The 17,898-nt window shown below is 35.5% G+C and overlaps 1 protein-coding gene across 2 annotated transcripts in view; it reads left to right on the top strand.

Annotated features, from left to right (window-relative positions):
- LOC113517848 (adenylate cyclase type 6) overlaps positions 1 to 17,898 on the top strand; it is a 337,672-nt gene that overhangs the window by 252,290 nt on the left and 67,484 nt on the right. For both annotated transcript variants that reach the window (XM_052895423.1, XM_052895422.1), the window contains exon 5: positions 5,042 to 5,187. In XM_052895423.1, coding sequence (XP_052751383.1) covers positions 5,042 to 5,187 — 146 coding nt within the window. The remainder of the gene's footprint in view (positions 1 to 5,041; positions 5,188 to 17,898) is intronic.

The raw sequence follows: 17,898 nt of genomic DNA, 5'->3' as shown, positions 1-17,898 counted from the left end.
CTATGTAGTTACTCCGTTAAAGACAAATGACATTTCAGTAGGGTTTATTGTGGACTCGTAGGTCTCAGTCGCGACGGTGAAGTCGTGAACACCCTGTACCCCCCCCCCTTCCCTTGCCCCTCCAGCCACCCTCTATCGCCCCGTTATACGAACGAGATAAAAGTTTTACGCGCCACTTTTATTATGTCGACATCTCGACCCGAGTAACAGGTATGGTGGGTCGTTTCACTAATTTTATTTCAGGGTTCGCATCCAAAAGTCGTGACGGTTGATTGCGAAGCGAGACGCTGTCGTGATGGAGCCATTGTATTCACGTCTACCCTCCGGACGATAGCTTTGAAAATAAACATATCCCAGAGCGCGAGGAGCTGACGATTTCTCGTATTATTAATACATTGCACTATCATATTCGCTTTGCGCCCATCTAACCTTATTCAGAATACATCAAAGGGTCTCAGTACGCCAATAAATAGGCAATATTCAAAACATACAGGCCGGGTCCCGCGGGCCGATTGGGAAAATTACCTATGAATAGATCGAGCGAGCGAGTTGTTGTGGCACAACGAATTTGCTTTCCATATACATTGTCACTTGAACGGTGACTACAGACGTAGTATACAACTGTTACTATTATTTGATTTTCCATACCGAATAACATATACGTATGTATGTGTAAATTTATATACAACTAAATCAGTTTTCCATTATTAAATTGTTAAAACTTCCAAATCATTCATCTCAACTGTCATAAGTCAATTAATCAATGTACTATTAATATAATATTATATGGTACAATTAATTATACATTATATATAATATGATAGGTTTAGATACTTAGATTGGCAAACAAGCTGACGGCCCACCTGATGGAAAGTGGTAACTGTCGCCTATAGACATGAGCAGTACCATGGACATAACAGAGTATACTGTTTCGCCCATGATACCCCCCATGCGTTGCCATTCTTGAGGACTTAGGTGTTATTCCTCTGTACCCAGTAAATTCACGCCATATCCCACCCTTCAAACCGAAACACAGCCATGCAAACACAACTGCTTCACGGTTGAAACACGAATGGGACAGAGGTACCCAAGCAATTGACTTTTGTACATTTACTGTTATTAGTTAGTACATTTAAATATTTAATAACACACACAATGTTAACAGAGATTTAAAAGAGTAACTGTTGAGTTTCCTGCGGGTTCTTCACAACCATCCGAATCCTGCAGTAGATTAAAAAAAAATGACAATATAAAAGTGCTTACAAACAAGTATATTTGAATAAAGATAATTTGAATTTAAATTCAGGTTCTCCAGGTAATCCTTCTACGTCTGGTGAATTAAAGATTTTCTCGTAACTATCAACATGATTACAGATTTACACGTCAAATATGTAATTTACCTGTGTATAATATTTTGGTGGGCACCAACAACTTTGTTGCGTAGGCGAGCACTCGTCTGGAATGCTTATGTTATAATCAATTAATAATAGTATATATTTATCACTGTCTTACTTACTATACTTATATATTTATACACATTTCGTGCATACATGTGTCCGTGAGTTACGTATTTAGAGCCTACTGAAAATCAGTGTCGTAACTTCAGATTTGAAACTGCGACATATGCTGAGTTGGGTCCTTTGCACAAACACTGCTATGTACATTCACCTTATGTTTTATTTTCTTCTCTTATTGTAATTATAAATAAAATAATGTTGTTATTATATTTTTTTTTATTTATTTTTTTTATGCAACTTAGAATACCCAGTAAATTCACGCCATATCCCACCCTTCAAACCGAAACACAGCCATGCAAACATAACTGCTTCACGGTTGAAACACGAATGGGACAGAGGTACCCAAGCAATCGACTTTTGTACAAAGTCTCCCTCTAGTAGGTATATAATTGTAGAATCTTAACTTTTATGTTATTTTATCATATTGACATGTATAGTTTATATTTTTTTTTTCTAAAAAAAAGAGTGTATCTAATGAATGATACTATTAAGTGAAGAATTTGTTTAGTGTATGTGTAAATAAATAAATAAAAATAGATACGAGCGGTTACTATAATATTTGGGTTCTTATTGTTGCAATTTTTCGCTGAACAACAATATGAGATTTATATTATTCCATGTTCTTTCTAAGAACTGGTACGACGAGAAATATACTACAATAGGCAACGGAGCGTGGCGCAGGGTTGCAGTCGAAAGTTGCTCGTGAATATCAAAATTTTAAAAAATGCATTCAACTTGTATATGTAGGTTGAAATCAAAATATACTATGCGAACTGAAATAATGGAAAAAGGGCCAAAGGGATGATTATGACGAGGCGAAATTGTAATCCTTTGCTTTAATGCATCCTTTTGACATGGGTCGGAACACAACAAAAATTCAGAGACTTTCATACTAAATCGACTACTGGACATGACATGGTAATAGTCTTTTTGACCTTTTCAATCGACTTCGAGAAGAAAGAGCAGAATTCTTTCTTTCTTTCGTTAATTCTTTATTATTATCTCTTTTGTTAATTCGGTTTATACTTTTGCTTTATGTTTATTGCCGAACTGTGACCGGATTTGAATTTTTTAATCTGAAAGTATATATTATACAAATTGATCCTATAGAAATTTTATTAAAAAAAAAAAACAGTTTAATAGTTTAGTTTTAAAATCAAAATACTGGTATTGTTACAATTAAAGTCTGTTTTTTTTAATGAAACACCCTGTTAATTAATCATTCCATATTCTCATAGTTTGTAAAAAAAAAGTCAATGCTTTGGAGCGTAACCATTCCATTCCTAAGATATTGAACGATGGCAGCCTACTGTGGCAGTGGTGGTACACCACTCCCGTCGATCAATTGTCTTGTCACAGAGCTGCACAGCTGTCAGTATATGAGCACTCGAGCTTCGAGTGTCTTAAATGACTTGAAAACGTAAATTTGTAACTATTGCTTTGTATATAATAAAAAATGTACTTTTGGGTGACGTTTAGCATAATTTAATTGAGACCGTATAGTAATTACATCGAATGGACGTCAAACGAACAGCTCCATTGTACCACTCGATGTCTATTTATTTATTTATTTTAATATGTCTATTGGTGTGATATCGATTTAATTTCAAATTAAATCAAATCTCAGTCGACTTCAGTCTCTTACGACCAAATAGGTGACGTGCTGAAGAAGGGCCAAATTAAAAGTACCCGTAACCGGCGAGCGTGTATGAAAAGATTGATGAATGTGGAAGAAGCGAAAGAGGTTTGTTTGAATCGAAGCATTTGGCGTTCCATTGTCTCTGCCTACCCTAATGGGAGACAGACATGACAGATATGTATGTATGTATGTATCAAATCTCAGTCTTACAATATGATTAACGTTACGTCACTTAACAATAATAATGATAAAATTAGTTAAATTTTTTTAACATAATTGATATAAACATGAAACGATTGTAGTCAAATATCCTCTGAGGGAAACAAAAATTAGGCAATTTATTTATGTAATACCAAGTCTTGTTTCCGAGCGATTAACTAATCGATTCACTTCCTCAAGTTATCCCGTAAGAGATCGACTTTGCATTTATGAAGAAGTCCTTAGGGATCCACGAGTCCTTCTCGACTTCGATATTATAGCTCTATACACGTGTACATATTCACATTACAGATCATTCGGTTAGACCTTGTACAAATAATCGTGTCTATATTTTCTTAATGCTTTCCTTGTACGCCTACCTACCTACAGATTGTTTTGTTTTTGTTTTCAAAAGTTCTTTATTTATCATAGGTGATTACAAATATAATAAATTCCAGTGTACGTAAGCCTAGTATTTACAATCAGCCATAAACCGTTTGGCGAGTAATATACCACCTGATAGAAAGTGGTAACCATCGCCTATAGGCATGAGCAGTACCATGGCCATAACAGAGTATACTGTTTCGCCCATGATACCCCCCATGCGTTGCCATTCCTGGACTTAAGTGTTATTCTCTGTACCCTGTAAATTCACTGTTATATCCCTATATATATATATATATATATATATATATATATATATATATATATATATATATATATATATATATATATATATATATATATAAGTACAGAAGTTTTCTGGTTACAATTTTGTTATAGATACTTTTTATATTGTAAAACATTTTTTTTAATATTATGGACGCAATTAATATTGAATCATCCAAACAAATACTACTGTCAGACAGGCTGTGTGCATGTTTTGCCATCTATTTAGTATAAAACAAAGTATATCTAGAGGATCAGGCATGTTTAACCGGTACAAGATAAGAAAAAATTTACATTATAAACGTATACTAAGCCGCCTGACTACGGTAGTATCTATAGGCTACGGTCTCACTGTTGTGAAGTGTACCGTTCATAGAGGACCGATGATCAGTCATGAGACGTAATGGCATTGTAATTGTTATGGATGTTTGGTAAAGAAACTTTTTCAGTTCAATTCTACCACTGAATTTCAGCTTTTTATATTCATTCCATACATTTTATATGTTTCATAGTCCATCGTGCCATAGGCCACCCCTTCCTTTTCCGAGGGTGTAGTAAAACGAAACTACAAGAGGTCGAACGATGTGCAGCGGTGTCCCTGTTAAAATATCTCCAAAACCTAATTACCTGTCAAGCATGACAACTACTGGCAAACCCCCAAAAAGAAGAAGGCTTATATATAGCAGTGGGCCGTTAAAGGCTAGTATGATATGATAACAAACATTTCTCCCCCTTGGTGGGTTTTGCCAACATTTGCTACGCTTAGCACACGCATTGGCAACCGCAATTAACTTCACTAAAGTCTAAACTTTGGTGATGTTTAAAGAGGAACTCTGCTGTCAATCCGTCTACAATTATTGTACTCTTAATCGCCTCTTACGACACCAAGATGGAAGGGGTAGCTAATTCTACACGATTAAAATACTGAGGAAATGGCGCCGAGTAATATATACCATGGATATGTTATGATGTTATAATGAATTATCATTATACCTAGGTAATGTGGTGCTTGTTATAGAGGCCGGCATGGAGGGTGCTGGTGGCAGCGGCGGCGCAGCTGACGGCGGCGACGACGAGGACGCCACCTGCTGGAAGAGGTGCACCCGGTCCTGTCCGCCGCCCGTGCGAGCGCTCTGCTCCTCACACCGATTCAATAACCTACATGTAAGTAAATAGACAAGTGCTCAAAATGAACCTTAAAAAGGTTCATACATTGCTAGATGTAGTTTTTTATAAAAAAGAAAATTGTATGTATTACATAAAGTCAAAAGACGACTGAATATATATATATATATATATATATATATATATATATATATATATATATATATATATCAGCAACATCTTTATGTTATTCGCCCATGTATCTTAACGTAGAAGTTATTCTATCTTGTAATACATGGTAAATCTAAGCCAATAATTTCATTACAATATTACAATATCAGTGCAAGCTAACTCCGCGTTAGAAAAAAAAAATTAGGTGTATATATACAGAAAAAAATTTTTTTTTGTGGAACGAAATAAATGATTAAGTTAGAAAAGTGTAAAAGCAGTGTAAGACGACCCCTCCACTACATGGAGTGACGATATCAAATGCATTGCAGGGAGTCAATAGATTCAAGTAGCTGAGGACCATTCCTTATGGCAGTCTATGGGGCAGACCTATGTCCAGCAATAGAGAGATAATGGCTGAAATGATGATGAATGATGATATTAAAAAGTATCCATTATTGTTACTATACTATCACAATAATAGAAAATACATTTTATTGTTTATATAATGGTGAGAATTATTTCGTAGCGCCCAACAAATAAAATAGCTTCGAAGTGTCTGCCTGTATACGATAAAAATAAACTAGCTATATCTGGCCTTAAAATCTGTTTATAGGCTGAAGGGTCGAATTTATTTAGGCCTCGTAGGGCTTATCGCCCGGTACACGTGATGAAATAACTCCACTTACGAGCTGGTCTTATTTTTCTATCACAATACTATTCAGAGACAAACGACTTCGATATAATTACTGTTATGAAAATTGGTCAAATAGGTGACGTGCTGAAAAAGGCCAAGTTAAAAATAAACGTAACCGGCGAGCTTTTATGAATAAATGAATAAATGTGAGCGAGGCGAAAGAGGTATATTTGATATTGTTTCATTTATTGTTCTATGGGTTGTGCCTATACCGATGGTGGAAATATATAACGCATTTATATTGGATAGGTCAGTTTTATTAGACAAAAACAAAATACTACGAGTATAATTCTTAGTATTGTCAAATTAATAATTTGCTATTTCAACACAGTGTTTTTAAATATGATAAGCTTTTTTGCAAAAACAGTTCAAAACATATAGTTCCCCAGGTACAAATATGTATGAATGTATAATCTTTATTATATTTCATTGAAAATCAATTGATGACACCCGTCGCTGCCGTACACGACTGAGTCCTTGACAGTGTAGTCTGGCTTTGTAGAAATGTATTAAGAATAACCTCACACTCCGCCCTCATTACAATAATAATTTATTTACTGAAATCGTGACAATTCTTTAATCATTTTAGTTACTTATTTATAAAGCTACTTGTAAATTACATTCGTAGAAATGCATGAGGGGCAACAGCGACCCGCTGCCTTCATAACAATATCAAAATATTTTTCGACATGCACATGTTTGTTAGATCATTTTACTCATTTATTTGTAATGCACAATTACATTAGTAGGAGTGCATGAGGGCCAACGGTTGCGTGCCGTTCTTATAATAATAACAAGTTATTTACAAAAACCAACATGTTTGTTGGATCATTTTACTCATATATTTGTAAAACTCAATTACATTCGTAGAAGAGCATGAGAGCCAACCGTTGCTTGCTATTCTCATGATAGTAATAAGTTATTTACTGAAATAGACACGTTTGTTGGATCATTTTACTCATTTACTTGTAAAGCAAAATTCGAATGAATTTGGATACTTCCTTTTTAACAAAATGTATATGGACTAACCGTTGCGCATTCCCCTCATAACAATAATAAGTTATTTACAAAAACCAACACGTTTGTTGGATCATTTTACTCACTTATTTGTAAAACTCAATAACATTCATAGAAGACCATGAGGGCCAACCGTTGCGCGCTGTTCTCATAATAATGACAATTTATTTACTGAAATAGACACGTTTGTTGGATCATTTTACGCATTTACTCGTAAAGCTAAATTCGAATAAAACTGGTCACTTCCTTTATAACAAAATATTTGTGGACTAACCATTGCGTACTGTCTTCATAACAATAACAAGTTATTTACAAAAACAAACATGTTTGTTAGATCATTTTACTCACTTATTTGTAAATCTCCATTACATTCGTAGAAGAGCATAAGGGTCAACCGTTGCGCGCTGTTCTCATAATAATAACAAGTTATTTACTGAAATAGACACGTTTGTTGGATCATTTTACTCATTTACTTGTAAAGCTAAATTCGAATGAATTTAGATACTTGTTTATTAAGTAAATGTACATAGGACAACCGTTGTGCAGAGGATTCATAATAATAACAAATTATTTACTGAAAAATCTAGAATATAATATTATATATAAAACTAGTTCCATGTTTAATATTGTATAATTTAATATGATGCCATTTGGTATTAAAGGTGAAAGGTCTTATGCGGTGACCTATTTGATTTTATATTTACTATTCCGTACATTTTCAATTGTATACATAATTAAACAATACACTTGTTAAAGAAAAAAATTGATCTATGTGTGTTTTTTTATTACGATTTTTTCTTTCTTGCGAGCAAATATTAGAAAAAAAAATATGTTAATATCTGACTGTATACCAATGGACGCTTTATGTATCTACTGTATATGTTCCTGGTACATAGAGTGAAGGATGTATGATTCGAAAGAGTTTTGTTTTGTTTCTCGAGCTTGGTGAATTTAGTCTCCAAAACATATTTTAATAGCTCTCTCTCTCTCTTTCTCTCTCTTTCTTTCTCTTTCTCTCTCTTCAACATATCTCAATATTGCCCCACAAATCTACAATGACAGATTACTACGATACTTCTACGAGTATTACTTTTAAATCATGTGAACTCTTTATCTATTTATAATTTTTTTTAATTTTTAATGTTAGAGATATATATTCTTGCTAGCTGTATCCCGCGGCTGTACCTGTGTAAATCAATACATAATGTATCCCACATGCTAAGTTACGGTATAACCTACAATATAAATATAAATATCCATTCCTCGTTGCGTACTTTTGCATTAATAATATTTGAACAACAAAGATAAATGTTACGATTCCTTAAAGTCGCCATTGTATATAATATCATAATTATGTACTAAGAAAGTTCTTAGAAATGATGTATTATATCCTCAGTCAGGTAGTTGACTAATTGGAGCATAATTACTTAAAACCAAACCTCTTTACAATTTAAAAGTTCTATCTAGCCAGGACAACTAACTCGTTTATCATTCTCCGTCCAGTTCTATCCCTGGCCATATCCTGGAATGATGTGACACCTGACCTTTACTTTGTATTGTTTTCTTTCTTATGTACGCCTATGAACTTGTGAATGTCATAAGAGGCTACTAAAGAAATAAATGGCAATAAATTAGTGCAAGGAAGGAAAAGTCGAAATAAAACTCGATACCGAGTTGCCTGGCAACCGTAATAGTGGACAAGAAACATCCTATTAGAGGAAAGTTAATAATGTAAGGCAAGATACCTCACAAATATATATTTTTTTTTTTACAAATATAACCAGCTTTTGGTCACATTTTCGTTCATGTGGGTCTTGGAAGTAGAAAAGAAATACAATGAAATACATTACTTCTATAATATATGACACATTAGTTATGAGCTATGCTAAAACAAACATATAAACAGACAAAAATTCAAAAGTTTTTAATTTGGCTTATTTTACTCCTTAATAAGACACCTTGTATATATTTTTCTTTAATAACTCCTGTATGCTGATATTGTCCAGTTACAATCGTCAATATTTTTATGATTATACTGCAAGGTTTGGAATATTGGAAAACTGCTAAGAGGAACCTGCAGTTTTAATATTATCTATATGAAATTACTAGCAGTATAGTCCCGGCATAGAATAGGCCACCATATCCTATCCTGTGGGTATCGTAAAAACTAACGGAAGGCGAGAGATGGGCAGCAGCGTCCTTCTTAAAACATCTCTTAACCCTAACTGCGGTTGCCAATCCGCCTGCCAAGCGTGGCAACTACTGGCAAAACCCTCCAAGGGAGAGGCCTTTGTTCAACAATGGCCAGTTAATATGACAATGATATAAAATTAATTCCCTCGAGTACACGTGTGCTAGTAAAAACATTATTGCTTGTTTTTCTCTTAACATTTATGTTTGACGTGATTTTATTCCAGAGTAGCAAACAAGCGCTCCGTCGCTCCGTAATTTTCAATTGTTACCCACTTTTCTTAGGGTGAGGATTTTAATGAAAAATATTTTGTTTGCACACCCAATATTGTTTGTCCGGTGCTCGGCGACACAAATATTTGCTGTAACCTTTCCGAGCGTTGCAAGGTGGCCGCGGGTGCGCTCAACTCACCACAGATTGGCATTCACCATCCTTTGTTCCCGTAAACGATGGCATTGATATTATACATAAAAATAGGCTTTAAGTATAAAATATAAACGTCTAGCCGTATAACGTATATTACTGTAACTATATACAGCAAAATATCAGTGTTTTGTTCTTTTGAGGGCAAAGCACACAAGAGACTCACAAATAGACTGAGTTGTGAACATTTTGTGTTACCATGGCACGCGCGTGAAAAGGAAAAAATGTTATTTATTTATTTATTTCTTATTGAATTGCATAATGTGATTAGTAGATAACATTTCAACTTCAATTATGGACTCTGTTGGGCACAGCAAGTACGAGAGAGGAGGACACTTTTTTCACTTTAGAAATAGTCTAAGGATCTGTTACAATATTATCCAGTCATTGAAATTGTATCACGATAGCTACGTATTTTCTTATTATTATTATTATTCATTATTTAAGTATTGATGTGTATCTTTTTTTTATACAACTTAGAATGGCAAACAAGCGGACCTGACCTGAGACTTTGTACAAAAGTCGATTGCTTGGGTACCTCTGTCCCATTCGTGTTTCTACCGCGAAGCAGTTGTGTTTGCATGGCTGTGTTTCGCCACAGCGGCACAGCGTTAGTAGCGCTGCACGATACGATGCGATGCGGTGCGGTGCGGTGCGGTACGATGCCATGCGGTGCGATACGATACAATGCAATGCGGTACAATTATTACATAACGCATTCATAATACAGATTTATACTAAACCAACAACGTGATAGATTTGACTAGACTCAGACTCAAAAACGTATAAAAAGTTAATAATCTTTTGTTCTCTAGAGAGCGTACCTACTATTTAATTTAATGGAATGTCCTATAACCAGCGGACGATCAAAATGTTTCCAAAGGTGCCTAATTTGTCAAATTACGAATACGAAAAATAATAAGTATATAAATTGCTCGGATTAATTTGAGAGTGAAATGGATCGCGTTATTCATTAAGGTTCCATAGACAGTCAAGTGCTCATCAATAAAGAGGACGGAGCAGCAAACGGACAGAGAGTCCTACAAACAAAGAAATTGCAGTGATACGTAATTATTTTTATTATTGCTCTTGCAAGCGAAGAATTGTTCGGACTGATACCCACTGCTGATTTCCAACCCGCCATAAACTAAAATTTTATCCCAACCATCTGGACGAGTGGCGGTCCTCCACCGTGCGTTTTTCAAGGCACTTTCTCCTACGCACAACCACTCTTTGGAATCAACTTCCAGCAGCAGTATTTCCGAACCGATACGACAACATAACCTTCAAGAAAAGAGCATATTCCTTTTTAAAAGGCCGACAGCACACCTGCAATGCCGTAGGTGTTGTGGGTGACCATGGGCGGCGGTAGTCACTTACCATCAGGTGAGCCGCATGCTCGTTTGCCCCCTGTGTTGTAAAAAAAAAGCGATTGGATTTGCTCCCGTGTTGGTCCCATACTTATGTCTACATCATAATAGCCTTCAAATGTGCACCGTTGAATTTTAGACGTTTCTACCAGTAGTTACCACACTTGGTGGGCGGTATGTTACGAATTCTATCTTTACTAATTGTGTCCGATTGAAATGTGTAGGCAGCTGTTCTCTTCAATCGACTTCAAAAGAGAGAAGCGTCTCAATTCGGTCGTATTATTTCTCTTATATTTATTACCACATAACTCCGTCAGTTCTAAACTGATTTAGAAAATCCTTTTTTATTTGAAATAATGTAATGATGGATTGTTTCCGTAGAAATTTTATCAAAATCGGTTCATTAATTTAGTTTATAGATTAAAATAACTAGTATTGACAGAATCGAAGTTTTTTTTTTCTTGGACACAATCTTTAATTATTATGGAGCAATTATATGTAGTAATTTCTTTACATGTTTTCCATGTATTTTTTATGCAACTTTGAATGGCACACAAGCTGACGGCCCACCTGATGGAAAATAGTAACCATTGTCTATAGACATGAGCAGTACCATGGATATAATAGAGAATACTGTTTTGCTCATGATGCCCTCCATACATTGCCATTCCTGAGGACTCAGGTCTTTTTCCTCTGTGCCCTGTAAATTCACTGCCATGCAATTACAACTGCTTCACGGTAGAAACACGAATGGGACGAAAGTGTCTAAGCAAACGACTTTTGTACAATATTTCTCTCTGGTATTATATACCATATACATATATGTATAATATATATCTTGGTACGTATTGTATAATATGGTTATATATATATATATAAATTCATATTATGTATGAAAAATTTTACATAAACAAAAATTGTGTCCTTTTTTATGACTATTGTAGCAATTTTTGTGTATCTCTTGATGCAAATAAATAGTTTATCTATCTATCTATCTATCTATCTGTCCATATATAATGAAGGAACTCGATTAGTTAGTTACGAGCGGTGTGTAGTGTATAATAGCACGGAACCGATACTATTAAGCTATAAACGAACCTTTAATGGAGTGTTTGACGGTGCACGCAGCCTGTCGCCGCGCCCCGCACTTGCCTTAGCCTTGCGGCCTCGTCTCCTAGCAGGAACACGTGACGTTTGTGGTTATTACTGTTCACTGCAGTATATAATAGAAGTACCAGCGCTGTGCATACTAGATATAAACTTCGGCTTTACCCTCATAAAGTTTCATATTAATTTTGTCACGTTTGAACTCTCTATTTGCGGAGATTATTGTACTGGTATCAAGGGAAATAAAAGTCGTGTCTTTTGGCATTTCTGTTTTGCTCACCGCCTTGATGACCTTTGTGGCGTAGTGAAGAAGTTGCCTAATGCAAATAATGTTTCGGAATATACATTTTTATAAATTGATTTTGGTCTGAGTGTTCTAAGTGCCGTCCGATGTTCCTTGCTTGATTTCTCATAACACAACGTATCATAGCTTGAGGAGTAGGCGAATGGTGTGGTAGGGGAAAGGGATTGTTAGTAATGATTGCCTTGGAAATTATCGTGAATAATTCATGTTAAGTTCATCGCTATAGACCGGCTCACCTGCTTTCATCGTCACCTACCATAACTCATTGGTGCCCCGCCAGCGTAGACCGATAGCACGTGCAGTGTTGCCATTCTATTTTCACCTATAAACAATAATTTGATTCTGTAACACTTATGATTATTATTAATAACTTATTACTCGACTTTCTGTCACCTATTAGCTGAGCTTACAGTGACTGTAAATTTAATTTAATTTTTAAATTTAATTTACAATATAACAACTTGATTCTGCGAGAGAATACGCATTAGATACCATAGGCATCATGGTGTATTCTGTAATATCTATGATGCTATTCCGATATACAGGCGACGGTTATCACAAGCTATCAGGCGGGTCGTCGGCCCAATTGCCATTCCGATCTGTGTACAGCGAAATCATTGCGAATGTTTAATTTAGAGGCAATCCGGTATATTTTAGCGTTCAGTGAAACGAAATATCAACCATTCCTATTGCCATTCCTATCGGATGTTTATTTAACGGGAAAATACCTCAAGTTTCACAGCGTGCGGCTTTTTCATAATTTACTGAGAAACTGTTGTTTTTCGTGAACGCGACGTGCTTGTAGAAGACGGCGTCGTCGGCCGTGATGGCGGAACTTGTTCGCGGGGGAAATTAAAGCGAATTGTGTCCTAGTAAACTCTTTAGAGTTGAAACGAAACGAAATTGGACATTTGTAGGTTTATTTATTTTTTGAAATACTAGCTATGCTGTGCTCCTACTGTAAACTAGTTTAGTAAATGATTTCCTAGAGAAGGTGATTTGTAATTTGTTATATTTTTTATAACTATGTTAGGTACTTTTTAACTATTATTACATTGTTTTTATTGGATGGAAAACTGCTTCTTGCAGGAGAAACTCTGCTTGCAGAAATAGTCTAACTACAGAAACCTACTAAAGTCTCGTGACACGCTCTCAAGTGATTACTGTTATAATGTTTGCTTTTGTCTATAATGCAAGTATTTTCATTTTTATTACACACCCTCAGCCCGCATTCTGAAAAATTGTTCGGTTATCAAGGTATCAACCTGCTAATTAATTTCACCATTGTACAACCTGCCATTAATAAAAATTCCATTCCAACTATTTAGTTAAGTGGCGGTCTACCACCGTGTGTTTTTCAAAGCACTTTCTTCCACGTACAACCACGCTTTGGAATCAACTTCCAGCAGCAGTATTTCCGAACCGATACGACAACATAACCTTCGAGAAGAGAGCATATTCCTTTTTAAAAGACCGGCAGCACACCTGCAATTCCTCCAGTGTTGTGAGAGGTTATGGGCGATAGTAGTTATTTATCACCAGGCGAGCTGCATGAGAGAAACTTTGTACAAAAGTTGATTGTTTGGGTACCTCTGTCCCATTCGTGTTTCTACCGTGAAACAGTTGTGTTTGCATGGCTGTGTTTCGATTTGAAGGGTGAGATATAGCGTGAATTTACTGGGTACAGAGGAATAACACCTGAGTCCTCAGGAATGGCAACGCATGGAGAGTATCATGGACGAAATAGTATACTCTGTTATGTCCATGGTACTGCCCATGTCTATAGACGGCGGTTACCATTTTCCATCAGGTGGGCCGTCAGGTTGTTTGCCATTCTAAGGTGTATAAAAAAAATGCTCGTTTGCTTCTGTGTTAAAAAAAAACACATTTACTGCAAATTCAATAAATCTGTCAGCAATAAAGCATCTTTAATTCAATAAATCAACTTTACATCTTACCTAGTTATACAAATTGAAAATCCAAGTGAATGCATTAGTTTCAGAAAACGTAGAAAGCATCCCGCGGGAGGATCCTATATGACTGCTCAATGTCACATCACCGTGACACTCGTAGTGCGTGTGTCTCGCGCGTCACGTCTCCTGTAACGTTCCCTGAATAAGAAACTGCTGTCTCCCATTCGTTGAATGTAGTGATCAATACATAAAAATCTTCCTACCGGCTCCCGGGTACGCAGATAGAACCTCTATTCTTGCACGTGCTTTTCAAATTTTGTACTAAATATACCCTTATAAGAATTAAATATTGTGTTAACAAAGAAAAATGGTCAAAAGCGAAATTTATTGCCAATTCTTTTCGGCTGGAATCGTATGGCAGAAAAACGTTTTAATTGACTTTTGATTTTTAAAAACTTTTTCTTATTTCATAAAGCCCCAGAATTAGTTTCGTTTGAAACGAACACGCTGGCTCCAGATGATCTTGACTTCTCTTGTAGTTAGTACAGTTTATTTGAGTAAGATGGATACCAATAATTATTGAGGTTTCGTAATAAAAATATACATAGGAACTCTTGGATGCAACTTTGTACGTTCGTTCTTTTATCATTGCATTACATCTCGGTAACTACAAATGCAATCGATATTAAATTTGTATTAGCTTTTTATATTATTAATTCACAAAAAATTGCAATAGAAATACATAATTTAAAAAACATTTTTATTTACTTTGCGAAGGAATCTAAGAGAAAATTTATATTTATAAATATGTAAGGAAAACCATAACTTATTTAGAAATTATTTACCTCGATAAGTGAATTCAACTCACACTTGACCGATTTTTAATTAAAAAACTTGGAGGAAACCCGTCTTGATTATAGTGTATATTACACAAATGATATACATCTATATACTTTAAATATATATATATATATATATATATATATATATATATATATATATAATGGATTAGCTAATTTTCAATCGGATCCGTATTAAAAAACATTTTCAATTGATTTTGTTTTGATGACAAATGTTTCCTTATTTTCGGTTGTAACATTTCTAAGAACTGTTATTACCAATCATGGAAACGTGGCGCGAACAGATGCTTACAGTTTGTAGGCCACCTTTATTACAAACGAAGCATTCTGGAATGGTTTAGCGGACGACTACTCTTTGTCGAGATTGCTCAAAGAAACAGTTCATATATTTCAAATTGAAATCGTAATATTCGTGTACATATAAAGTTCTGAACAAATGATGTATTAGATGTATGATTAGGACTTGTTTAACTGATGTTAAATAAGCCCTAATCATACTTCTCCGTGTAGTCTCGCCATTGAATGTCACTCATTTCTTTCCCGTGGGTGTCGTTAGAAGCGACTAAGGAAGGGTGAGGAATGGGCAGCAGGGTCCCTCTTGAAATATCTTCAAAGCCCAACTGCGTTTACCATTCCGCTTGCCAAGAGTGGCGACTATTGGCAAAGGTCTCTAAGAAGAGACTTATCTTCAGCAGTGGACAGTTAAAAGCTTATATGATGATGACGAGTAATACTTGAAATATAAAAAGTTTGTAAGTATAGATGGGTATACGTTTGTTACTTTTTTAGGCAAAACTGAAGAGATTTGAATAAAATTTAGTACTTAGTGGGTTACGCTCTAACCAGATATGATACTTTATTACGTCACTAGTGTTGCCCTCTATTTATATGTCCACCAACCTACGCAGCTTATATTTTATTCCACATTGGATGTATTTATACGTAAAACCTTATTCCATTTTTAATGTATTACCAACTTTTACGAAGCTATTAAAATGTCATAATAATTAATTAGCTTTCAGCGAAATTGCTATTGTTTTTCCAATCGGATAATAAAAAAAGCTAGGATAATACTCGTAATTTTTAGTTGTATCTCTCATACTATATACGACTAGAATGAAATTACATTGTATATTTAGAACTACAAAGATTTAGATGAGGTGTTGAGACTGAACTTACGGTGCAATGCACATGAAGACTACGCAGCAATGATTGCTTAACAATGATGAAACTCAGGAATAAGGTTTTTTTTCTACGAATTGTTAATTTTCACTATAGAAAGGGAAATATTTTTTACTCAAGTAGTCTACCGTCTATCGTGATTCTCATGCCCTACACGGGATGCAATTTCAGCTGAGAATAATGAACGAGGAACTTGGCCGTTTCTTTTTTCAAACAGAAATTGAAATTTGAAAATTGTAAATATAATATTTTCGGTGTAAAGTTGTGTTTTTGAGGTTTTTATAGACGCGTGATACTTTACGGCACAGCAAGACTCTCGAGACTCGACACTCGAGAGGTGGGACAGAACTTGAAGAGCAATCATAATGTCATTCAGTAAATTCCGCTATGTCCACAGTGTTGTTCACATCTACAGGTGACGGTTACCGCCTTCCGTCATGAAAGCTATCAGCGCTGCATCAAAAAATATAAGAGTGCGTCAGAATATGGACATCTTACGAAGATGAAATGCCATGTTTTACTATATCAATTATATTTCTATTTATATAATGCGATTTTTATGACAAACAAGCTGACGGCTCACCTGATGGAAAATGGTAATCGTCGTCTATAGACATGAGCAGTACCATGCACATAACACAGTATACTGTTTCGACCATGATACTCCTTACGTGTTTCCATTTCTAAGGACTCAGGCGTTATTCGTGTTTACTCTGTAAATTCACTGTCATATCTCATCCTTCGAAACGAAACAGCCATGCAAACACTGCTTTAAGGAGAAAACACGGATGAGACATAGGTGGCAAAGCAAAGTATTTTTATACTAAGTCTCCCTCCGGTAAATGTGTTTAAAATTCATTGAAGAAATATGTTATTTTGTACCGCTTGATCTACAACACGTGAACTGTTGTTCGAACCTGTTACGTAGTCATCCATCATTCCACTGTTGTGTATGACTTCATACTTATAGATTGCTCGTCACGTAACGTAATCTACATACCTGCACGCGATCTTTATTAGGAGAATACTAATTTATACTAACAAGCTATAACTGAATGTGAAGTGATTGTTCTAGTCAGTTTTCATGTACGTGGCTACAATTTATTTCAGCGCAACTATCCACTGCTAGACATAAGCTTTCCCCATATGATCTACTGCTGAATATTAGCCACCCCTTTGGGGAGTTTTGCCAGTGGTTGCCACGTTTGGCAGGCGGGTTGGCAACCGCAGTTAGGCCTTTAAGGATATTTTAAGAGAAACGCCGCTGCCTATTATGACACCCACGGGAAAGGAAGTGGTGGCCACACAATTATTGTTCGTATACCAGTAGTATATCAGATCTCTCAAAACTATTTGTCTGCGGAACCCTAAAATGGCACGTTCAAATAAATCGCAGCAGTCACAACATTAAGATTAAATCGTGTTAACGACACCGGAAAGCCACAAAGGCAACTGTTTCAGTAATTACAAGCGACCATGTTGAATACGTACACCGTCTTAACTTAGAATGCCATTAAAACTTCCCCGCGCTCTTGACAT

The sequence above is a fragment of the Galleria mellonella genome, unplaced genomic scaffold (genome assembly GCF_026898425.1).
Source record: "Galleria mellonella isolate WM207_F2 unplaced genomic scaffold, CSIRO_AGI_GalMel_v1 utg28, whole genome shotgun sequence".
In the NCBI taxonomy this organism is placed as follows: Eukaryota; Metazoa; Arthropoda; class Insecta; order Lepidoptera; family Pyralidae; genus Galleria; species Galleria mellonella.
The sequence above is the reverse complement of the archived record's forward strand: the minus strand, read 5'-3'. Positions and strand labels throughout refer to the sequence as shown.